This window comes from Hemitrygon akajei, chromosome 7 (assembly GCF_048418815.1).
Source record: "Hemitrygon akajei chromosome 7, sHemAka1.3, whole genome shotgun sequence".
Taxonomy (NCBI): domain Eukaryota; kingdom Metazoa; phylum Chordata; class Chondrichthyes; order Myliobatiformes; family Dasyatidae; genus Hemitrygon; species Hemitrygon akajei.
In genome coordinates, this window is record NC_133130.1 from 104,388,725 (window position 1) to 104,415,157 (window position 26,433).

At 43.5% G+C, this 26,433-nt stretch overlaps 1 protein-coding gene across 3 annotated transcripts in view; it reads right to left on the reverse strand.

Annotated features, from left to right (window-relative positions):
- The window catches only part of fam120b (family with sequence similarity 120 member B), a 173,985-nt gene that overhangs the window by 40,354 nt on the left and 107,198 nt on the right, over window positions 1-26,433 (reverse strand). For all 3 annotated transcript variants that reach the window (XM_073051611.1, XM_073051610.1, XM_073051613.1), the window contains one exon: window positions 16,305-16,511. In XM_073051611.1, coding sequence (XP_072907712.1) covers window positions 16,305-16,511 — 207 coding nt within the window. The remainder of the gene's footprint in view (window positions 1-16,304; window positions 16,512-26,433) is intronic.

Here is a 26,433-nt window from a genome sequence, read left to right on the forward strand (position 1 = left end):
CAGTCCAGATTACTAGAGAGAAAGTGCTTGAGAAGCTAAATGGACTAAGGATAGATAAGTCTCCTGGACCGGATGAAGTGCATCCACGGGTTCTGAAGGAGGTGGCTTTGGAGATTGTGGAGGCATTGGAAATTATCTTCCAGGAATCAATGCACTCTGCCATGGTTCCGGAGGACTGGAAGATCGCAAATGCAGTTCCGTTGTTTAAGAAAGGGGGGAGGCAGCAAAAAGAAAATTACAGACCTATTAGTCTGACATTGGTAGTTGGAAAATTATTGGAGTCGATCCTCAAGGATGAGGTTATGAATTACCTTGAGGTGCATGACAAAATGGGCCCAAGCCAGCATGGTTTCATGAAGGGAAGATCCTGTCTCACCAACCTATTGGAATTTTTTGAGGTAATCTCGAATAAGATTGACAAGGGAGAGGTTGTGGATGCTTTGTATTTGGATTTTCAAAAGGCCTTTGAAAAAGTGCCGCATAAGAGGCTGCTTAATAAGATGAGGGCCCATGGAATTACAGGAAGGATATTGGAATGGGTGGAGCATTGGCTGACAGGCAGAAAGCAAAGGGTGGGAATACAGGGATCCTATTCTGGTTGGTTGCCAGTTACTAGTGGTGTTCCGCAGGGGTCTGTGTTGGGACCTCTTCTTTTTACACTGTATATCGATTATTTAGATTATGGCTTAAATGGTTTTGTGGCTAAGTTTGCGGATGACACCAATATAGGTGGAGGAGCAGGAAATGTTGAAGAAACGGAAAGGTTGCAGAGAGACTTGGTCAGTTTAGGAGAATGGGCAAAGAAATGGCAGATGAGAGACAATGTTGAGAAATGTACAGTTGTACATTTTGGAAGAAGAGACAATCGGACAGATTATTATTTAGATGGGGAGAAAATTCAAAAATCAGAAGTGCAAAGGGATTTGGGGGTCCCAGTGCAGGATACCCTAAAGGTTAACCACCAGGTTGGATCAGCAGTAAGGAAAGCAAATGCTATGTTAGCATTCATTTCAAGAGGAATAATGTATAAGAGTAAGGAGGTGTTGATGAGGTTCTATGGGGCACTGGTGAGACCCCATTTGGAATACTGTGTGCAGTTTTGGGCCCCCTATCTTAGAAAGGATGTGCTGATGTTGGAGAGAGTTCAGAGAAGATTCACGAGGATGATTCCTGGAATGCAGGGACTAACATATGAGGAGCATTTGTCGGCTCTTGGATTGTATTAATTAGAGTATAGAAGAATGAGAGGGGATCTCATGGAAACATTTCGGATGTTGAAAGGGTTGGACAGAGTAGATGTGGAAAGGCTGTTTCCCTTGGTGGGTGAGTCCAGGACAAGAGGTCACAGTCTTAGAATTAGACGGTACCCATTTAAAGCAGAGATGAGGAGAAATTTTTTCAGCCAGAGGGTCGTGGATTTATGGAATTCGTTGCCACATACAGCTGTGGAGGCCCAATCATTGAGGGTGTTTAAGGAGGAGTTTGACAGGTATCTAATTAGTCAGGGTATCAAGGAATATGGGAAAAAAGCCGGAAATTGGAACTGGACGAGAGAATAGTTTAGCTCATGGTGGAGTGGCGGAGCAAACTTGACGGGCCAAATGGCCTACTTGTAAAGCCATTTCCTTTTGTACTGAGCAGTGGTGCCCTGGGGAAGAGGTGCTGGCTGTCCACTCTACCTATTCCTCTTAATATCTTGTATACCTCTATCATGTCTCCTCTCATGTCTTCTCTCCAGAGAATAAAGTCCTAGCTCCCTTAATCTCTGAGCATAATGCATACTCTCTAAACCAGGCAGCATCCTGGTAAATCTCCTCTGTACCCTTTCCAATGCTTCCACATCCTTCCTATAGTGACACGACTAGAACTGGACACAGTACTCCAAGTGTGGCCTAACCAGAGTTTTACTTACTGCATGAGTAAAAAGACCCTGATGGGAGTTATATACAGACCTCCAAACTTTGGCAAAGATATGGGCTACAATTTACAACAGGAGATAATAAAGGCATGTCAAAAGGGCAATATTACAATAGTTGGAGGGGATTTTAATATGCAAATAGATTGGGAAAATCAGGTTGCTGCTGGATTCCAAGAGGGTAAGTGTGTAGAATATCAACAAGATCGTTTTTTTAAAGCAACTTGTCATTGAGCACACTAGGGGATCCACTATTTTGAATTGGGTGTTGTGCAGTGAACCAGAATTGATTAGAGAGCTTAAGGTAAAGGAACCCTTAAGGATGAGCGATCTTAATAGGATAGAATTTTCCTTGAAACTTGAGAAGGAGAAGCGAAAGTCAGCTGTATCAGTATAAAACTATATGACATAGGAGCAGAACTAGACCATTTGGCCCACTGAATCTGCCCCACCAATCAATCATGGCTGTTTCTTTTTCCCCTCCTCAGCCCCATTCCCTGGCATTCTCACTGTAACCTTTGATGTCATGTCCAATCAAGAAACTATCAATCTCTGCCTTAAATACACCCAACGATCTGGCCTCCACAGCTGCCTGTGGTAACAAATCCCACAAATTCACCAACCTCTGACTAAAGGAATTTCTCTGCATCCCTGTTTTAAATGGATACCCCGCTATCATGAGGCTGGGCCTTTTGTCCTAGACTCCCCCACCACAGGAAGCATCCTTTCCACATCTACTCTGTCTACACCTTCTAACATTCAAAAGGTTTCAATGAAATTCCCACTCATCCTTCCAAATTCCTGTGAGTACAGATCCAGAGCATTCGAATGTTCCTTGTAAAATAACCCTTTCATTCCTGGAATCACCCTTATGAACCATCTCTGGACACTCTCTAATGCCAGCGCATCTTTTCTTAGATGAAGAGCACAAAACTGTTCACAATACTCAAGGTGAGGCCTCACCATTGCCTTATAAAGCCTCAGCATCACATTCCTGTTCTTATATTTTAGACCTCTTGAAATGGATGTCAAAATTGCATTTGCCTTCCTCACCACCGACTCAACCTGCAGGTAAGTTCTGTACAAGGACTCCCAAGTCCCTTTGCATCTCAGAATTTTTGATTTTCTCCCCGCTTACAAAATAGTCTGCACATTTATTTCTACTACCAAAATGCATGACCATGCATTTTCCAACACTGTATTTCATGTGCCACTTTCTTGACAATTCTCCTAATGTCTGTCCTTCTGCAGCCTACCTGTTTCCTCAACTCTATCTGCCCCTCCTCCAATCTTCATATCATCTGCAAAATTGGCAACAAAACCATCTATTCCATCAACTAAATCACTGATATACAGCATAAAAAGAAGCAATCCCAACATTGAGCCCTGTGGAATACAACTAGTCACCTACAGCCAATCAGACAAGGATCCTTTTATTCCCACTCACTGCCTTCTACCAATCAAGCAATGCTCTAAGCAGCCATTGCAATAACTTTCCTGTAATATCATGGGCACTTAACTTGTTAAGCAGCCTCGTGTGGCATCTTGTCCAAGGCCTTCTGAAAGACCAAATATACTGCATCCCTTTACCTATCCTATTTGTAAGCTCCTCAAAGAATTCCAACAGGTTTATCAGGTAAGATTTTCCCCTAAAGAAACCTTGCTGACTTTGTCCTATCTTGTCCTGTGTCACCAAGCACTCCATCAACTTATCCTTAACAAATGACTCCAACATTTTCCCAGTCATTGAGGTCACGCTAACTGGACTATAATTTCCTTTCTGCTGCCTTCCCTCTTTCTTAAAGAGTGGAGTGACATTTGCAATTTTCCAGTTCTCTGGCAGCATGCTAGAGTCCAATGCTTTTTGAAAGATCATCCCTAATGCCTCTACAATCTCTACCACTACCTCTTTCAGAACCCTAGGGTGCAGTTTATCTGGTCTGGGTGACTTATGTACCCTTAGGTCTTTCAGCTTTTAGAGCATCTTCTTTCTTATAATAGTCACTGCACTCACTTCTCTTCCCTCACACCCTTCAACATCTGGCATACTGCTAGTGTCTTCCACAGTGAAGACTGATACAAAATACTCATTTAGTTCATCTACCATCTCCTTTTCCCATGTTATTATTTCCCTGGCCTTATTTTCTTGCAGTCCTATGTCCACTCTCATCTCTCTTTTATTTTTTTTACATAATTAAAAAAGCTTTTACTATCCACTTTGATATTATTTGCTAGATTACTTTCATATTTCATCTTTTCCCTTCTAATGATACTTTGAGTTGCTCTTTGTAGGTTTTTAAAAAACTTCCCAATCCTCTGTCTTTCCACTAAGTTTTGCTTTGCTGTCTGCCCTCTCTTTTGTTTTTACATCAGCTTTGACTTCCCTTGTCAGCCATGGTTCTACTATTTTGCCATTTGAGTATTTCTTCGTTTTTGGGATATATGTATCCTGCACCTTCCTCATTTTTCCCAGAAACTCACACCATTGCTGCTCTGCTGTCATCCTTGCCAGCATCTCCTTCCAATTTACTTTGGCTGACTCCTCTCTCATACCATTGTAATTTCCTTTACTCCACTGAAATACTACTACGTCAAACTTTACTTTCTCCCTATCAAATTTCAAGTTGAACTCAATCATATTGTGATCACTGGCTCCTGAAGGCTTTTCTACCTTAAGCTCCCTAATCGCCTCTGGCTCATTACATAACACCCAATCCAGTGTAGCTGATCCTCTAGCAGGCTCAGCAGCAAACTGCTCTAAAAAGCCACCTCAAAGGCATTCAACAAACTCACTCTCTTGAGATCCATTACCAACCTGATTTTCCCAGTCAACGTCCATATTAAAATCTCACATGATTATCATAACATTGCTCTTTTGACATGCCTTTTCCATTTCCTGTTGCAATCTGTGGTCCCCATCCCAGCCACTGTTGGGAGGCCTGTACATAACTGCCATCAGGGTCCTTTTACCCTTGCAGTTTCTTCACTTAACCCACAAGGATTCAACATCTATGTCACATCTTTCTACTGATTTGATGGCATTCTTTACAGCAGAGCCATGCTACCCCTTCTGCCTACCTTCCTATCCCTCCAAAATAACGTATAACCTTGGACATTCAGCTCCCAACTACAACCATCCTTCAGCCATGATTCAGTGATGGCCACAACATCAAACCAGACAATCAGTAACAGTCCAACAAGATCCTCCACCTTATACGCCATGCATTGAGATGTAACACTTTGAGTACTGTAATTGTTACCCTTTTTGATTCTGCATCCCTAATGCACTGGTATTCATTTTGCTGGCTGCAATTTTGTCCTATCATCTCCCTGCCCTTCCTGACAGTGTGACTGCATGCTATCTTTGCTTTTTTACCATCTGTCCTATCCTGAGTCCCTTTGTTCCAGTTCCCACCCCCTGCCAAACTAGTTTAAACCCACCCCAACGGCTCTAACAAACCTGCCCGCAAGAATATTCATCCCCCTTGGGTTCAGGTGCAACCCGTCACTTTTGTACAGGTTATACCTTCCCTAAAAAAGATTCCAATTATCCAAAAATCTGAAGCCCTGCCCCCTGCACCAGCTTCTCAGCCACTCATTTATCAGCCAAATCATCCTGTTTCTACCCTCACTGGTACATGGCACGGGCAGCAATCCAGAAATTACTACCCTAGAGGTCCTGCTTCTCAGCTTTCTGCCTAGCTCTCTAAATTCTCTCTTCAGGACCCCACTGTTTTTCCTTTCTCTGTCATTGGTACCTATACATACAAAGACATCTAGCTGCTCTCCCTCCCTCTCTAAAATTCTGTGGTTACAATCCCAAGATGTCCCTGATCCTGGCACCTGGGAGGCAACACCATATAGATGTCCCATCACGCCCACAGAATCTCCTGTCTGTTCCCCTGACTAATGAGTCCCCTATCACGATTGCTCCCTCTTCTTCCTCTTTACCTTCTACACCTCTGACCCATGCTCAGTGTCAGTAACCTTGTCTTCCTGGCATTCCCCTGGGAGGTCATCCCCCACAAAAGTATCCAAAATGGTATACTTATTTTTGAGGGGAATGGCCATAGGGGTGGTCTGCGTTAACTACCTAATCATATTTCCATTTCTCCTGATAATCTCCCAGCTACTCGCCTCCTGAAACTTCGGGGTGACTACTTCCCTGTAACTCAGATGGATGATCTCATTCTCTTGTACAATCCAAAGGTCATCCAGCTACTGCTCCAGATCCCTAACATGGTCTTCAAGGAGCTGTAGGTGGATGCATTTTACACAGAAGTAGTTCCCTGGCAGACTCTGGGTCTCTCAGGACTCCAACATCCGGCACGAAGAACGCACAATGATATTACAGTGGATTAAAGAGAATCACATAGGAATGAGAGAGGAGTTGGCCAAAATTGATTGGAAGGGGACACCAGCAGGGATGGCTGCAGAACAGCAATGGCTGGAGCTTCTGAGAGCAGTTCTGAAGGCGCAGCCTAGATACATCCTAAAAAAGTATTCTAAAGGTAGGGTGATGCAACCATGACTGACGAGGGAAGTCAAAGCCAACATTAAAGCCAAAGCAATACACACAAAATGCTGAGAAACCAGGAAATGCTCAGCAAACCAGGCAGAATCTATGGAAAGAATAAACAGTTGATGCTTTGGGCCAAGGCCCTTCTTCAAGTCTGGAAAGGAAGGGGAGAAGTGAGAGTAAGAATGTGGGGCAGGGGAGGAAGAAGTACAAGGTGGCAGGTGATCAGTGAAACCGGGAGAGAGGAGGGAGTGAAGCAAAGAGCTGGGAAGTTGACTGGTGAAAGAGATAAAGGGCTGAAGAAGGGGGAATCTGACAGAGGATAAAAGACCATGGAAGAAAGGGAAGGGAGTGGAGCACATGAGGGAGGTGATGGGTAGGTAAGGAGATAAGGTGAAGAGAGGGAAACAGGAATGGGGAATGGCGAAGGGATTGGAATTGAAATGGGTGGTTACAGGGAGATCTCACTTTTTCAGGCAGATGGAGTGGAGGTGGTCAGGAAGCAGCCTCCCAATCTATGTTGTGTTTCACTGATATACAGGAGACCACACCAGGAGCACTGGATACAGTAGATGACCCTAACAGACTCAAGAGTGAAGTGTCGCCTCACCTGGAAGGACTGTTTGGGGCACTGAATGACAGTGAGGTAGGAGGTGTAAGGGCAGGTGGGGCACTCGTTCTGCTTGCAAGGATAAGTACCAGGAGGGAGATCAGTGGGAAAGGACTAGTGAACAAGGGAGTTGTGTAGGGAGCGATCTCTACAGAAATCGGAAATCAAGGGGGGGGGTAAGATGAGCTTGATGGTGGGATCCTATTGGAGATGGTGGAAGTTAGGGAGAATTATGTGCTGGATGTGGAGACTAGTGGGGTGGTAGGCATGGACAAGAGGAACCCTATCCCTGGGTGTGGTGGTGGGAGGATGGGATGAGGGCAGGCATGCGCAAAATGGAAAAGATGCGGACGAGGCAGCATTGATAGAGGAAGGGAAGCCCCCCTCTTTGATGAAAGAAGACATCTTATTAGTTCTGGAATGAAAAGCCTCATCCTGAGAGCAGATGCAGTGGAGGCAGAGGAATTGACAGAAGCGGATGGCATTTTTACAAGTGACAGGGTGGGAAGAGGTAACTGTGAGAATCAGTGGGTTTATAAAAGTTATCAGTAGATAGACTGTCCCCAGAGATAGAGACAGAGAGATTGAGAAAAGGATGGGAGATAAACCAGATAAATCTGAGGGCAGGCTGGAAGTTGGGAGGCAAAGTGGATGAGTTTGGCATGGGTGCAGGAAGCAGCACTAATGCAGTCATCGATGTAGCATAGGAAAGCTAGGGAATTATACCGGTGTAGGCATTGATCATAGACTGTTAGTGCAGCTGACAAAAAAACAGGCATAGCTGGGACCCTTGTGAGAGACCATGGCTATATCTTTGCTTTGAAGGAAGTGGGAGGAGCTGAAGGAAAAACTATTGCGAGTGAGGACCAGTTCTGCCGACAGCGGAGAGTGGTGGTGGAGGAGGGAAACTGGTTGGGTCTCTTGTCCAAAAAGTAGAGAGTTTTACAGCCCGCCTAATGGGGGATAGAGGTGGACAACCATAGTGAAAATGAGATGATCAGAGCCAAGGAACCTATTCTCATTGAAAAGATCAAGTACGTGTATAGTGTCACTGATAGGTAGAGAAGGACCGAATTGGGGGGGGGGGGGGTGAGAATAAAACAGAGCTGAGGTATGCAGATATAAGTTCAGTGGGCAGGAACAATTAGAAGCACTGGGTCTTCCTAGACAGTCAGGTGTATGGATCTTGATTAGGAGGTAGAAACAGGAGGTGCGGGGTGAAGGAGCTATGAGTTTTGTGGCTGTGGGAGAATTGACAAGGTGAGTAATGGTGCAGGAGACAATGGCCTGGTGTTTGTCAGTGGAGTCCTGTCCGAGGGCTAAGTAAGAGGAAGCATCTGAGAGTTTTGACTGGCATCAGCAAGGTAGAGGTCAGTCAACCAAACTACTACAGCATATACCCTTATCTGTGGGTTTAATGGTGAGTTTGGTTTGGTGTGGAGAATGTAAAACAGTGCATTAGGAAGGAGGGATGTTAGAACTTTAGAGAGGAGTGTTAAAGTCAAGAAGTTTGATGTCTTGTCAGCAGTTAGCAATAATTAGAAACAGGAAGGGAGGGAGAGGGGGAGGGGAAGAGGGAGACGGAAGGGGAGGGAGAGGGGGAGGGGAGGGAGAGGGGGAGGGGAGGGAGAGGGGGAGGGGAGGGAGAGAGGGGGAGAGAGAGGGAGGGAGAGAGAGGGAGAGACTGACTGACTGTGGTATGTCAAATTACCAGGTGAATGAGTAGTCTTTGGGGTACTGCAAGCCTGTGTCTTTATGGATACATTTTCCTGCATGCTTGGTGAAGGGCACTGATGCTTTTTGCTGGTGGGGTGAGAGGCCACAGTTGCTTTGCTGCTGTTTGTGCATGGGGGGGGGAGTTGGGGGGGCTTTGGGGCTCTAATGTTTAATTGTCATTCATTCTTTGGGGCATTCCTCTGTTTTCATGAATGGTTGCAAATAAAAAGAATTTCAGTATGTTTATTGCCTACATTTCTCTGACATTAAGTGTACCCATTGAAACCTATTGATATAATAGAGCAAAATTAGGGGGAAATTAGAGGATTGGGAAGCTTTTAAAAACCAACAGAAGGCAACTAAAAAAGTCATAAAGAAGAAAAAGTTGGAATACAAAGGTAAACTAGTCAATAATATTAAAGGGGATACCAATAGTTTCTTCAAATATATAAAGAGTAAAAGAGAGGTGGGAGTTGATATTGGACCCCTGGAAAATGATGCTGGAGGGGTAGCAATGGGGGACAAGGAAGTAGCAGATGAACTGGTTAAGTCACTGTGGAAGACAATAGCAGTATGGACAAAGTTTGAATGTGTCGGGGGCAGAAGTGTGGGAAATTGCCATTGCTAGAGAGAAGGTTCTTGGGAAATCAAAAGATCTAAAGGCAGATAGGTCATCTGGTACAGATGGTCTACACACCACGGTTCTGAAAAGGTGGTTGAAGAGATTGTGGAGGTATTAGTAATGATCTTTCAAGAATCATTAAATTCTGGCATTGTTCGGAGAACTGGAAAATTGCAAATGTCACTCACTCTGCAAGAAGAAAAAAAATTATAGGCCAGTTAGTCTGACCTCCATGGTTGTGAAAATGTTGGGAGTGTGGTTTTGAGGTACTTGGAGTCACATGACAAAATAGGCCAAAGTCAGCATGGCCCAACAAATCTGAAGAAATAACAAAGGATAATTGGTGGATGTTGTGTACTTGGATTTTCAGAAGGCCTTTGACAGGGTGCCATGCATGAGACTGTTTAACAAGTGCCCATGGTATTACAGAAAAGGTACTAGCATGGATAGAGCAGTAGCTGAAGGGCAGGAGGCAAATGTGGGAATAAAGGGAACCTTTCCTGGTTGGTTGCTGGTATTCCACAGGGGACTGTGTTGTGACCGCTTCTTTTTACAGTATATGACATTGGATGATGGAATTGATGGCTCTGTAGCCAAGTTTGTGGATGATTTAATGTTCATAAGTGTGAGGTGCTACATTTTGGTAGGAATAATCAAAATAGGACATACATGGTAAACGGTAGGGCATTGAGGAGTGCAGTAGAACAGAGTGATCTAGGAATAATGGTGCATAGTTCCCTGAAGGTGAAATCTCATGTGCATAGGGTGGTGAAGAAAGCTTTTGGTATGCTGGCCTTTATAAATCAGAGCATTGAGTATAGGAGTTGGGATGTAATGTTAAAATTTTACAAGGCATTGGTGAGGCCAAATTTGGAGTATTGTGTACAGTTCTGGTCACCGAATTATAGGAAAGATGTCAACAAATTAGAGAGAGTACAAAGGAGATTTACTAGAATGTTACCTGGGTTTCAGCACCTAAGTTACAGAGAAAGGTTGAACAAGTTAGGTCTTTATTCTTTGGAGTGTAGAAGGTTGAGGGGGGACTTGATAGAGGTATTTAAAATTATGAGGGGGATAGATAAAGTTGATGTAGATAAGGCTTTTTCCATTGAGAGTAGGGGAGATTCAAACAAGAGGGCATGAGTTGAGAGTTAAGGGGCAAAAGTTTAGGGGTAACACGAGGGGGAACTTCTTTACTCCGAGAGTGGTAGCTGTGTGGAACGAGCTTCCGGTAGAAGTGGTAGAGGCAGGTTCGATTTTTGTCATTTAAAGTAAAATTGGATAGGTATATGGACAGGAAAGGAATGGAGGGTTATGGGCTGAGTGCAGGTCGGTGGGACTAGGTGAGAGTAAGCGTTCGGCACGGACTAGAAGGGCCGAGATGGCCTGTTTCCTTTAGGTATGTATTCTTTAGGTATGTGAAAAGCAAAAAAATAGTTAAGACCAAAACTGGGCCATTGAAGACAGAAACATGTGTATTTATTATGGGGAACAAGGAAATGGTAGATGAGTTGAACAGGTACTTTGGATCTGTCTTCACTAGCGAAGACACAAACAATCTCCCAGATGTAATAGTGGCCAAAGAAACTAGGGTAATGGATGAACTGAATGAGATTTATATTAGGCAAGAAACAGTGTTGGATAGACTGTTGGGTCTGAAGGCTGATAAGTCCCTGGGACCCAATGGTCTGCATCCCAGGGTACTTAAGGAGGTGGCTCTAGAAATCGTGGATGCATTGGTAATCATTTTCCAATGTTCTATAGATTCAGGATCAGTTCCTGCAGATTGGAGGGTGGCTAATGTTGTCCCACTTTTCAAGAAAGGAGGGAGAGAGAAAACAGGGAATTATAGACCGGTTAGCCTGACGTCAATAGTGGGGAAGATGCTGGAGTCAATTACAAAAGAGGAAATTACGGCACATTTGGATAGCAGAAGAAGGATCAGTCTGAGTCAGCATGGATTTACGAAGGGAGAATCATGCTTGACTAATCTTCTGGAGTTTTTTGAGTATGTAACTATGAAAATGGACAAGGGAGAGCCAGTGGATGTTGTGTACCTGGACTTCCTGAAAGCTTTTGATAAAGTCCCACATAGGAGATTAGTGGGCAAAATTAGGGCACATGGTATTGGGGGCAGAGTACTGACATGGATTTAAAATTGGCTGGCTGACAGGAAACAAAGAGTAGTGATTAACAGGTCCCTTTTGGAATGGCAGGCTGTGACCAGTGGGGTACCGCAAGGTTTGGTGCTGGGACCGCAGCTGTTTACAATATACATTAATGATTTAGATGAAGGGATTAAAAGTAACATTAGCAAATTTGCTGATGACACAAAGCTGGGTGGCAGTGTGAAATGTCAGGAGGATGTTATGAGAATGCAGGGTGACTTGGACAGGCTAGGTGAGTGGGCAAATGTATGGCAGATGCAGTTTAATGTGGATAAATGTGAGGTTATCCACTTTGGTGGCAAGAACAGGAAGGCAGATTACTATCTAAATGGAGTCCAGTTAGGAAAAGGGGAAGTACAACGAGATCTAGGTGTTCTTGTATATCAGTCAATGAAAGCAAGCATGCAGTGAAGAAAGCTAATGGCATGCTGGCCTTTATAACAAGAGGAATTGAGTACAGGAGTAAAGAGGTCCTTCTGCAGCTGTACAGGGCCCTGGTGAGACCCTATCTGGAGTACTGTGTGCAGTTTTGGTCTCCAAATTTGAGGAAGGACATTCTTGCTATTGAGGGAGTGCAGCGTAGGTTCACAAGGTTAATTCCCAGAATTGCGGGACTGTCATATGTTGAAAGATTGGAGCGACTGGGCTTGTATACACTGGAATTTAGAAGGATGAGAGGTGATCTGATTGAAACATATAAGATTATTATGGGATTGGACACGCTGGAGGCAGGAAGCATGTTCCCGCTGATGGGTGAGTCCAGAACTAGAGGCCACAGTTTAAGAATAAGGGGTAGGCCATTTAGAACAGAGATGCGGAAAAACTTTTTCACCCAGAGAGTGGTGGATATGTGGAATGCTCTGCCCCAGAAGGCAGTGGAGGCCAAGTCTCTGGATGCTTTCAAGAGAGAGTTAGATAGAGCTGTTATAGATAGCGGGGTCAAGGGATATGGGCAGAGGGTAGGAACGGGGTACTGATTGTGTATGATCAGCCATGATCACAGTGAATGGCAGTGCTGGCTAGAAGGGCCGAATGGCCTACTCCTGCACCTACTATTGTAATTGTTATATGGTATGAAAAAAGTGGAGGGGTTGGTAATTTTGAGGAAGCTAGGCTACAGAAAGACTTAGACAGATTAGGAGAATGGGAAAAGAAGTGGCAGATGAAATACAGTGTCGGGAAGTGTATGGTACACATTTTGGTGGAAGAAACTAAAGCATAGGCTATTTTCTAAATGAAGAGGAAATTCAAAAATCTGAGAAGCAAAGGGACTTGGGAGTTCTTGTGCAGGTTAATTTACAGGTTGAGTTGGTGTTGAAGAAGGCCACTGCAATATGAGCATTCATTTTGAGAGGTCTAGAACATAAAAGCAAGGATGTAATGTTGAGGCTTTATAAAACACTTGTGAGGACTCACTTGAAGCACTATGAGCAGTTTTCAGCCCCTTACCTAAGAAAGGATGTGCTGATATTGGAGAGGGTTCAAAGGTGGTACACAAAAATGATCCTGGGATTGAAAGGTTTATCATATGAGGAGCTTTTGATGGATACAGGCCTGTACCTACTGGAACTCAGATGAATGAGGGGAGATCTCATTGAAACCTATTAAATGTTGAAAGGCCACAACAGAGTGAGTGCGGAAAGGACATTTCCTATGGTGGGGTAGTTTAAGACCAGAGGACATAGCCTCAGAATAGACAGGCATCCTTTTAGAATGGAGATGAAGAGGAATTTCTTTAGCCAAAGAGTGGTGAATCTGTAGAATTTGCTGTCACAGGCGCCTGTGGCCAAGACATTGGGTATATTGAAGGCAGAGTTTGATAGATTCTTGATTAGTCAGGGCCTGAAGGGATACGGGGTGGAGGAGGAGATTGGAGCTGAGAGGGAACTAGATCAGCTATGATGAAATGATGGAGCAGACTCGAATGGCCAAATGGTCCAATTCTGCTCCTATGTTTTATGGTCTTAACCCTACAACCTCCCAGCCGATGTCTCCTCACAGATAGCCAAAGGAAATGGAGGAGGGTGGTGTAGGCAGCTATATCTAAATATCTAAGGTGATAAGGAGTGTTCACTTATCAGATACAATTCCATTATACTTCACTCAGACATGGAAACTCAATGAATAATTCAAATCGGATGTCATGATAACAAAGGTCATAGAACATGGGCAAATACGACGGTGGGAGGGTATGTGCTGTCATCACCCTGCTCTCCATATTGCAAACTGCCCCCCATTAGCTTCCACATCTTTTCCACATTGGGTGACTCTAGAATCCATGCTTTATCTTTCTCACAGGACATTTGATTTTCCATTAAGAGTACCTGCTAACTAGATTATCTTTATTTGTTATATGTAAATCATAACATAAAAAATAGACAGCACTATGCAAGAGAGTTAGGCACATTACTAGGGTGCCTCAGATTATGTCTTTCCAGTTACCAAATAAAACTTAATACTAGAGAGCTAAGTGCTCTCATTTCTGTTTCCCAACGATCTTCCTGTTTTAACCCATATACAACTACATGTGTGTGTCTAGGACCTTTGCACAGTACGGTACATTGGGCGGCAAAGTAGTGTAGCGCTTTACAGCACCAGTTCAACTCCTGTCGTTGTCTGTAAGGAGTTTTTACATTCTCCCTGTGACAGCGTGTACTTGTTCAGGGTGCTCTGGTTTCCTCCCACAGTGCAAAGACATACAAGCTAGTCGGTTAATTGGTTATCAATGTATTTGGGTGGCAAGTGATCATTGCGCCAAGAAGGCCTGTAATGTGCTGTATCTCTAAATAAAATGCATAAATACAGTGAAATGTTTGCATCAAATCAAATCAGCAAGGATTGTTGGACAGCCGGCAGATGTTGCCATGCTTCTCGTTCCAACACAACATGCCCACAACTCGCTAACCCTACTTGCAGATCCTTGGGATGTGGCAAGAAACAGAAACCCATGCAGTCAGTCACGGGAAGAACGCATAAACCCCTCACGGACAGTAGTGGGAACTGGAACCCGATGTTACGGCTGGCACCCTGAAGTGTTGTGCTAACCACTACACTACCGTGCTGCCCAACCAGTAAGAAAGGCTGAGTATTTATCCACTTGCAGGGAGAAAGCCAATGTGGATCTATGGCACAAAATAAGAGCATGTGGAGAGGTAGGATAGAAACCAGGTTCTGCAAAATCTGGACTAGGGTAGTGTGATCCTCAGACTACACTTGACTCTCCACGGCAGTTGGAAGGGTGGGAAGTAGCAGAGAAGCTCAATAAATTCCTTGTCTTGTTGTTGGAGGTAATAGCGTAAAACAGGGGGAAAGATTGGATTAGATTAAATAATCACATGTACATCAAAACATATAGTGAAATATGCTGTCTGTGTTAACAACTAACACAATCTGAGTCTGTGCTGTGGTCAGTCCGCAAGAGATTTAAGGCAGCGGTTTGCAATGGATAAGAATTGTTGGTGTTACTGCTGTATTTCAGAATGATCTCACTTTTTAATTTCTGTTTTAACACTATTTTCAATGTAACTATTTAATACACATACACTTATTATAATTCAGGTTTTTTTCTCTATTATTATGTATTGGATTGTATTGCTTCCGCTAAGTTAACAAATTTCACGACATATGCCGGTGATAATAAACCTGATTCTGATCCTGGATCAAGTATTGGATTAAATCGAAGTTTGCAAATCCACAAGTGAATGGGGAAGGACCAGCTTTCTCCCAAAATATACGAATTTGCTCCTCTGGCACTGAAAGGTGTAGGGATAAAGGATTGAATAAAGGAATGATCCTGTTGTAAGAGGATTGTAAGATTTAATATGAAGTGCATTAAAAATAAAAGTGATTTAGCAAATTGGTTTGTTGCTGAAAAGTGGACAATGGAGTCCAAATGCAAGTCAGGTGGAAATTAAAGAAATGTACAATTAAACAAAGGGTATGTAAGTGTTAATGTCAAATCAGAACAAGACATAAGGTTCACTGTGATTAAACAGGCTGTTGACAAACACAGGTAATACTGACAGATAATAACGAGTGTCTGGGTGAAACAGTCTCAGCAGAGGGAGTTGCAACAATAAAATAGGGCAACCACAAAGGTTTGAACTGTGACCTTCATGAAGACAAGGCATATTTGATTACAGAGTAAACAGAAAGACACACAAAATGCTGGAGGAAAATGACAGATCAGGCGTGTCTACGGAGAGGAATAAACAGTCAGGATTTTGGGCGGAGACCTGATACCGAATATTGCATTAGATTGTATTCTGCAGGCCAACTGAAAGATGCAGGAATGAAGGAATGAGTCAGGGAATGGCCAAGACTATTTATTTCTCTCCATGGATGCTGCCAGACTTACCGAATTTCCGGGGGGGGGGGGGCGCGGAGGGTGTGTGTGTGTGTTTGTCTGTTTGTTTGTTCTGGGTTTCCAGCATCTCAGGAACCTCTTGCGTTTAAACCACAAAAACACTATTTTGTCGACTTGATAAACTGAATAACCTGATTCTGTGTTGCAAATTTTCTATGATTTCTAAACTTTGTTTTAAAAAAGGGCATTTAAATGAAGTGCCTGTATTGGCATATGTAGGTACAAGCTGACTTTGGACTGAAAAGATTAATCATTAATTTCATCTTGTGATAACTGGTCTTTGCATTTATGTTACCAGATGGTATTTGCTTTTGAAAATAACCTACTGTAAACCATCATCATTAGTTGAGAGCTACCTCAAGCATGAACACTCCATCTGTATACATACGTTCTTTTCCAGGAGGTCCTCCATTGTACTTCCACTGTGAGACTGCAGGTACTTTGTATGGAAAAGCTTCCCATCAAACACCTCCCATGGCATCAGATCGACCATTTTAAATGGGAAGCCACAAGCACTGTTAATTGAAATGAGCATAGCCAGGCCCCGTATAAAAAGGGAAGCCAGGTGCACAGCTCGCGAATCAACACGGGGCACCTGAGGAAGAGAATCAAAGATTAATGACCGGACAAATGACGGCAAATTAGTCGCTTGCTGCACACACTGTGTGAAACAAGGTCTGTTAGTGGGAGGTCCCTCTGGTATCCATACTGCTACAATGGTCAAAGCTGCACAGACAGCAAAGTGACATCTTGGCATCTCGGCAGGCAGCAAAACCACAAGGCGATCTGCTTTGCCTCCACAGCTAAATTATGGGCAGCACTGTAGTGTAGTGGTTAATGTAACACAATTACAATGCCAGCGACCCAGGTACAATTGCTGCTGCTTGCTGGAAGGAGCTTGTACGTAGGCTTGTACCCTGTGATACGTAGCCTTCACGTATCACGTCGTTCCTTGTACCCATCTAAGAATCTCTTAAAAGAGCTGATTATATCCGCCTCTAGCACCACTGCTGGCAGTGCATTCCACACACCCACCACTCTCTGTGTAACTTATTCTTAGTTAATTCCTGGCATGTGTAATTGGTGAAATGCCACTACTTACTGCCTTTTTTTAAACCAAAATCAACCAGGTCTATTGCCACTTGTTACCAATTCATCACTTTTTAAGATTTAATCTGAATTCAGATTGTCAACAGCCTGGTGGTGAGCTCAATCTTTGGACTGCCTCTTTGGTTAAGTAATGTGACAAATGCCACTCGATAGTGCCCACCCATCTTCCTCACTTCCATACCCCACAATTCAAACCTACTCCTCCAGTCTCATTCCCTGCTCCCTTCCCTTAAGGTCATGGTTTTTGTTGCAAGACTACATACATTGCAGGAACATTATACTGTCTGAGTGGATAGTACCTGTCTGGGAAGAGACCCAGCCTGCTCTCTGCAGTAATAGCTCAGTGGTAGCACCCTCCGTTAAAAGGTTAAGAGCTCCAATACTTCAGATGAGACATTAAACTGAGAACCCTGTCTGATCTCACAGAAAGGTGTTATAAAGAAAATCTAATTACATTATTTCAAAAAAGGTGGATCAGTTCTCTCTCTGACCAATCACACTTCAATAACCACCATTAAAACTGTTAACTGGCATCGTTACTGTTGAAAGTCTCCTAGCTGGCTGCATCATGACAACTCGAACATGCAAGAACATAAACAGTGGACTCAACACAGGCTTACCCTCTCCACCACTGAAAGTATCTATGTAAGGCTCTGCCTCAAAAAGGCAACATCTATCATCAAAGCTCCCGACCATGTTCTCACAGATACCGAAAGGCAGGAACCTGAAATCCCACAGCACCAGCTTGAAGAACAGCCACTTTGTCCTTAAACTGATCTACACAGCCCTAGTCACTACCTCATATAGCTACAGAATGAACTTTTTACACTACAATGGACATCTTGTTTCTGTTCTTTATTGTATAAGTTCGTATAATTTATGTTTTTCTTGTGAATGTAGTATCTCTAATGCTATGTGCCAATGATACTGCTGCAAGGATCTACTGCAGCAGCTCTCCTTTGTTAGAAGTTGGTGAACATTTGGAATGTCACAAAAACTGCAAATTTCCACTGATGTAGAGTGGAGGGCATTTTGGCTGGTTGCATCACAGTCTGGTTTGAAGTTTCTACTGCACTGGACAGGGAAAGGCCGCCGAGAGTTGTCGACTCAGTCAGTTGAATCAAGGGCACAACCCTCCCCGCCATTGAGGACATCTTCAGAATGGTGGCATTCATCACTACAGATCCTCACCATCCGGGACGTGCCCTCTTCTCATTACTGCCACCAGGGAGGAGATACAGGAACCTAAAGACCCACATTCAATACTTTAAAAGCTTCCTCCCCTGCCATCATTTCTGAATGGTCCATGCATACTACTTTGTTATTTGCCTTCAGAAATAATTAACTTTGTAATTTATAGTTTTTTTTAGGTTCTGCACTGTATTTCTGCCACAAAGCAACAAATTGCATGACATACATCAGTAACAATAAACCCGATCCCGATTCCAAGGAGGTTGTTCACTGCACCTGTGCACATGAACATAAGCTCCACTTTGACTGCTGCTTTCCGAATGTCCAGAGGTCATGAAAGGTAGCAACTATATAAATGTGAGATTCTTTTTTGTCCCCATCACTGATTGCTCTTTGCCTTGTAGATGCCATGGCAGGCATAAAAATGCCCGTTTCTACAACTTGAAGAAAATCACACCCACAATTGACTACATAATTATTGCCTGAGGACCTGTAGACAAATCTACATGTTGCAAAATGAAAGAATCCAAGCAGTAGTTCTCACAGTGGAGCAAAAAATAACAAGGATTAAGTCATTGTTACTATGATGCATAAATCAACAGCAGACAGTGAGTGCATGTGTCGGCCAGAAAGGGAATGTGAAAGCAGGCGTTCTCTTAGGAGGAGCCTGTGCCTAGGATTCACATGTGGCTCTGGTGAAGTTCACAACTCAAGCCTGCTCTTTCCTTGCAGAAGAAGAAGAAATTGCAGCTGAGGGAAAAAGAAGACAACAAAAGAAGAAAAGCCGTAGACCCATTAAAGCGAGTGTTCCCCGCACTGGGACAGAGAATGTGTCTGATCTGCAGAAGGCTTAAAACAATAGTCCAAAGGCAGGGCATCTAACGTTACATTAAAATGAAGGGATAATGTCTGCTGGGTTATAGATAACAGACAGTAGGTCTTTGTGAATTTCAACTGACAGCAGTTAAAACAATACCAGCGTCCTAGCAAATTTGCTACAAAACCCAGTGGCAGCTTCAAAACGTGTACTGTATTTCAATGAGGTTTCCCATTGGCTTATACAGTATGGGATGCAAACAGTCATGGGAAAAATCAGTGCAAACTCTATCCCGTATAATTAGCATCGGGTCCACAGAAACATTTGAAATGATGATAACTACACAGACACTGCAGCTCCATCAGCTTGCATTTTAATAATTATTTTTAATCGATCTTCTCCCTCCCACAAGTAATTATTCACTTCTTATTGTGAATGGGTGGGGGGTATCTCATTGAAACCTATCAAATATTGAATGAGTGGACATGGAGAGGATGTGTGGGAGTCTAGGATCAGAGGACACAATGGCAGAATAGAAGGATGACCCTTTAGAACAGAAATGAGAAGGAATTATTGTAGCCAGAGTGATGAATCTGTGGAATTCATTGCCAAAGTAGCTGTAGAGGCCAAGTCATTGGGTATATTTAAAGTGGATGTTGATGCATTCTTGATTAGCAAGGGCATCAAAGGTTACAGGGAGAAGGCAGAAGAATTGGATTGAGAAGGATAATAAGACTGTTGGCAGTGTGGAGGAACAGAGGGATCTTGGGGTCTGAGTCAATAGGACACTCAAAGCTACTGCGCAGGTTGACTCTGTGGTTAAGAATGCATTTGGTGCATTGGCCTTCATCAACCGTGGGATTGAGTTTTAGAGCCGAGAGGTAATGCTGAGCTATATAGGACCCTGGTCAGACCCCACTTGGAGTACTGTGCTCAATTCTGGTCGCCACACTACAGGAAGGATGTGGAAACCATAGAAAGGGTGCAGCGGAGATTTACAAGGATGTTGCCTGGATTGGGGAGCATGCCTTATGAAAATAGGTTGAGTGAACTCAGCCTTTTCTCCTTGGAGCGATGGAGGATGAGAAGTGACCTGATAGAAGTGTACAAGATAATGACAGGCATCGATCGTGTGGATAGTCAGAGGCTTCTTCCTAGGGTTGAAATGGCTAGCATGAGAGGGCATGGTTTTAAGGTGCTTGGAAGTAGGTACAGAGGAGATGTCAGGGGTAAGTTTTTTTACGCAGAGAGTGGGGAGTGTGTGGAATGGGCTGCCGGCGGCAGTGGTGGAGGTGGAAACGACAGGGTCTTTTCAGAGGCTCCTGGATAGGTACATGGAGCTTACAAAAATAGAGGGATATGGGTAAGCCTTGGTAGTTCTAAGGTAAGGAGATGTTCGGCACAGCTTTGTGGGCCAAAGGACCTGTATTGTGCTGTAGGTTTTCTATGTTCTAAATCAGCTATGATTGAATGGTGGAGTAGACTCAACAGGCCAAATGGCCTAATCCTGTTCCTGTGTCTTATGGTCTTCACTCTACGCTTGCCAACTTGGACAAGAAACTCTCTGGTGGTCTGTGATTCAGCACAATGGGTATTGTGGCACAGCCTGATCGTGTTCCAACTGTACATCCCCTCCTCTGCACTTTGCATTATAGGTCACCAAAACAAAAAACTTCCAGCTAGAAACGATTTCCCATTAGCTCAGTTCCACTGTTGTTTCCTAAGCATGTGGGGTTCATTGCTATAGTTTTAAAACCATAAGACATAGGAGAAGAATTAAGCTATTGAGCCCATCAAGTCTACACTTCCATTACATCAAGGCTGATTTACTATCTCTCTCAACCCCATTCTTCTGCCTTTTCCCCATAACCTTGCACCCTTACGAATCAAGAACCCATCAATCAGCGCTTTAAATATACCCAATAACATGGGCTCCAGAGCTATCTAAGTCAATGAATTCCACAGATTCACCACCCTCTGGATAAAGAGATTCCCCCTTGTCTCTGTTCTAAAAGGACATCTTTCTATTCTGAGGCTGTGCTCTCTGGTCCCAGACTCCCCCACAATGGAAAACATCCTCTCCACATCCACTCTCGCTAGGCCTTTAAATATTTGATAGATTTGAATGAGATTCCAGTCTCATTTTCCTAAACAGCATGTACAGGGCCAGAGGCAAACACTCTTGATGTGCTAACCAAACAAGTCTTTATCTGGATAACCAGTCATTATCCAAGCAAACTTCAGAAAAGTACCACGCCCATTATTGGTCCAACTTAAATGAATCTGGCAGTCAATGCCACTTTCATTCCTATATAAAAGAATTAAAAAGTGTTCTTCTATACTTAGTCAATACTTCCTTTATTTTAAAATACACTCTATGGCCACTTTATTAGGTACACCTGTACACCTGCTATTAATGCAAATATCTGATCAGCCAATCATGTGGCAGCATAAAAGCATGCAGACATGGTCAAGAGATTCAGTGTTGTTCAGACCAAACATCAGAATGGGGAAGAAATGTGATCTAAGTGATCAGGATGGTTTGGGCATCTTAGAAACTGCTGATCTCCTGGGATTTTCCACGCACAACAGTCTCCAGAGTTTACAGAGAATGGTGTAGGAAGCAAAGAAAAATATCCAGTGAGTGGCAGTTCTATGGACAAAAACACTTTGTTAACGTCGACTCTACTTTCTCCATAGATGTTGCCTGGCCTGTTGAGTTCCTCCAGCATTTTGTGTGTGTTTTCCAGCATCTGCAAATTTTCTCGTTTGTTAATGAGCGAGGTCAGAGGAGAATGGCCAGACTGGTTCAAGCTGACAGGGACACGACTCTAACGCAAGTCTTCTTAACCACCTTATCAACCTGCACAGCAAATCATCATCACCTCTCAAATTCCTTTGGTCCAGACAAAAGCCCTAGCTTGCTCAACCTATCTTCATAGGACATGCTCTCTAATCCAGGCAGCATCCTAGTAAATCTCCTCTGCACCCTCTCTAAAGTGTCCACACCCTTCCTATAATGAGGTGACCAGACTGAACACAATAATCCAAGTGTGGTCCAACCAAAGTTTTATATGCTACAACATGGGTGCCATGGTAGTGTAGCGGTGACTTGTTAACGAACCCCAAGATCCCTCTGTTGTGCCACACAGCTAAGGATCTTGCCATTAAACTTGTACTCTGCCTTCAAGTCCGAACATTCATACTTTTCCAGATTGAACTCCATCTGCCACTTCCCATCCCAGCTCTGCATCCTTCCAATATCTCACTGTAGTCTATGCCAACCTTCTACTCTATCCACAACACTGAGGGCATTGAGAACCCCATACTGTTTGCCAGAAACACAGAAGCCCAGTGTAAATATGCAAAGAGGACACCCGCTCCTAAATTAATTAGGTGTCAGGCAGCTCCTGCTCCATCTAAGGTCGTTCCTGCAAGTCCCACATTGGCCTCAACAGCCACCTCAGAACCCACAGAACCAACAGAAAGCCTCAACCCTGAGGAACTATCCAAGTTATTGGGTATACTTAAAGTGGAGGTCGATAGATTCTTAATTATTAAGGGCGTCAAAGGTAACAGGGAAAAAGCAGGTGAATAGGGTTGAGAGGGATAATAAATTAACCATGATAGAGTGAAGAGCTGACTGTCCTTATTTTGCTCCTATGTCTTATGGTCTACCCAATGAGAGATATATCTGGATCTTTCCAGCTCAGTTAATAGCAAACCAGTCCTGCTGAAGGGTCTTGGCCCAAAATGGCGGCTATATTATTTTCTATGGATGCTGCCTGTCCTGCTGAGTTCCTCCAGCATTTTGTGTGTGTTGTTTGGATATCCAACACCTGCAGATTTTCTCTTGTTTGTACTAGAACAGCAGGCCATCCATATGGGCATAAGAGGTGGAGAAACCAGCTTCATCCCACTTCATGGTAAGTAATCCCATTCATGTTTATACTGCTTATTTTCAATCACCCAATTGGTCTGGTGAAAGCAAACAAGCTCTAATCAAACAAAGTGATTTTGTAATGGCTCTGCATTCCTCAGCCATCAGGATGGCCTGGGTAGGGCCCATCGCTGCTAATATTTACAGTAAACAATACAGGTAGCACCTGCAGTTTCTGGCTTTTCCAATACAGATGACCAACTCTTCTAATGTGGGGGAGAATCAATGGTTATGAGAGATTTTGAATAGTTATGAGTGACAGAAGCATAATTTCTCCTGACTAGGAAGGATGCTGAGTAAACAGTTTTAAATTAAAAAATCAAAGGGGATATGACACTTTCTACAAAAATTGACTCAGGTCAAAGCCATTCCATAAAATCAAGAGGTAATTCAATAAACACAATGGGGAAACAGTTGTAGGAAGGATATGGAAAGACTCAGACAAATTATGCAGCTTTTTCAAAGAGTTGGGCTGAGAGATTTTACATGATCATAAACCCCAGAGATTCTGCAGATGGTGGAAATCCAAAGCAACACACACAAATGCTGGAGAAACTCAGTAGGCCAGGCAGCATCTATGGTGAGGAATAAACAGTCGATGTTTCAGGCCTGATGAGGTCTTCATCAGGACTCAGGAAGACACATTCATCTCTGCCTGGACAACTTTAGTTACAGTGATGTGATAAAAGTTAGCACCATAGACATCTCACCTCCTATCTGCAGTCCAAAAGTGTTGCAGCACATTGTCATTTTGTGACAAGAATGCCAGAAAGTGGTGTGCATCTCACAACTGATTATACATCTCTGATTGATTTTATTGGTTTTGTCAGGATTTTCAACATCAATTTAGCTTTTATTGGGGGGGGGAGTGAGGGGGTAGAAAATTGATGAAGGATGGTACATTGACAACAATTGTCCTCCTACCCATACTGCTGAATCCACTGACTTCTTCAAGCATTCTGTGTGCTGCTCATTTCTAGCATCTACAGTTTCTAGTTCCCAGTGGTTATAACTATTTATGTTGCAATCAGGCAAAAATAATTTAAAGTACTAAGCCTGTGGGGAGCATCTTCCCTTGCATTTCTTTCACCTTAGTGTTATACATTCAGTGCTTATGATGTGTTTCCAGAGAAATTAAAGGCAGATTGGTTGACTGCATGGCAAAATGTTCAGCCTGCAAGAATGATCTTGAGCTTACAGTTGTAAGCTTGAGGGTTACATGTTAACCCTCTACACCTTCTGATGTCTATCTTTGTCCATTTACCTAGTTCTGCATAGTTTCCTCTAATTTAGAACCAGGCCATTTGGACCATTATAGATAGCTGTATCAGTTCCAGAGTCATAATGCACCACTACAGCATAGAAACAAACCCTATGGCCCATCTAGTTGGTGCCAAGCTGTTATTCTGCCTTGTCCTATGGCATGTAAGCCATAGACCTCCATAACCCCTCCCATTCATGTACTTAACCAAACTTCTCCTCAAAGCTGCAATTCAGTACTTCTGCTGCCAGCTCATTCCACACTTACAGCACCATCTGAATGAGGAAGTTCTCAAAGCTTCCCATCGATTCCATTCCAATTACCTCCATAACCTATTGCCTCTCACATGCACATTAATTCCACCCTGATTCTGCTAAAGGGTCAGCATTTCCCTCTCCACAGATGTTGCCTTACTTGCTGGGAACCTCCACCATTCTCTTTTATTTCAGATTTCAAAAATGCACCTGTGCGTTGTTGCTCACAGTTCCTGCATTCTTTTCATCCTCTCCCTTCTGCCATAATTCGTCGCCTATTTACAGCAACTCCAGGCAGATCAGCAGCAATTAATAAGCCTTGAACACATCATAATTGTGTTAGTCTCTCTTGCTCTTCACCCTAACAAACACATTCCCATTGTTCTCTCCACTCCTCCTCCTCTTTGTCGTTAAAATGAGCAGCATAATAGCATAGCAGATAATGTAATCCTTTACTGCATCACAGACCTGGGTTCAGTTTCTGCTGTTGCCTGTAAAGAGTCTGTACATTCTCCTTGCGTGTGAGTGTCGGTGTTAGAGCAATAAGGAAGTTGGGTGAAAGCATATAAAGGGAGCAGATTCAGTCTTTTTGGGTGTGGTAAGTGTCGGTGCCAGAGGCCTAAACTCAGCTGCAAATAAAAGGAAGATAGGTTCAAGTGGAGCGGTTATTGTTGGAGTGTGCCAATGACAGAATGAGAAGGCTTTGGCACGGACAGGCGGAGGCACGGTTAAGAGGTAAGCCTTTTATAGTCCAGAGTAGACAGGGTGGATTGCTCCTTCTGCCAGATGTGGAAGTTTAGGATAGCTGACAGTTTTCATGATGAGTGCATCTGTGAAAGTACACCCAATTTCAGTGCCTGGCTGACCCGGTCAAGCAGATGAAATTGCAGTTGGATGCACTGAGGATCATTCGGGAGGTTGAAGATATTATAGACGAGACTTTTGAAGAGGTGGTCACACCCAGAGTACAGGCTTCAGACAGGACAGTCACTCCAATACATCATGAATCATAGCATCCAGTTGGCTGCACACCATCCTGGTGTCTCTTTAGCAGCCACAGAATCTCCTTATTGTCTTATGTAACTACTCCACTGACTTAAAAGAGCCCATTGCATCTGCCTCCCCAACAATTGCCAGCAGCCCATTCCACATACTCACCACTCTGTGCAAAAAAAAACTTGCCCCTGACATCTCCTCTATACCTACTTCCGAGCACCTTAAAACTATGCCCTCTCATGCTAGCCATTTCAGCCCTGGGGAAAAGCCTCTGACCATCCACGTGATCAATGCCTCCATCATCTTATACATCTCTATCAGGTCACCTCTCATCCTCCGTCACACCAAGGAGAAAAGGCCAAATTCACTCAACCTATTCTCATAAGGCATGCTCCCCAGTCCAGGCAACATCCTTGTAAATCTCCTTTAAACCCTTTCTATAGTTTCCACATCCTTCCCGTAGTGAAGTGACCAGAGCTGAGCACAGTACTCCAAGTGGGATCTGACGAGGGTCGTATATAGCTGTAACATTACCTTTCAGCTCTTAAACTCAATCCCACGGTTGATAAAGGCCAATACCCTGTATGCCTTCTTAACCACAGAGTCAAACTGCACAGCAGCTTTGAGTGTCCTATGGACATGGACCCCAAGATCCCTCTGATCCTCCACACTACCAAGATTCTTACCATTAATACTATATTCTGCCATTATACTTGACCTACCAAAATGAACCACCTCACACTATCTGGGCTGAACTCCATTTGCCACTTCTCAACCCAGTTTTGCATCCTGCTGATGTCCTGCTGTAACCTTTGACAGCCCTCCACACTATCTACAACACCCCCCAACCTTTGTGTTATCAGCAAATTTACTAACACATCCATCCACTTCCTCATCCAGGTCATTGATAAAATCACGAAGAGAAGGGGTCCCAGAACAGATCCCTGA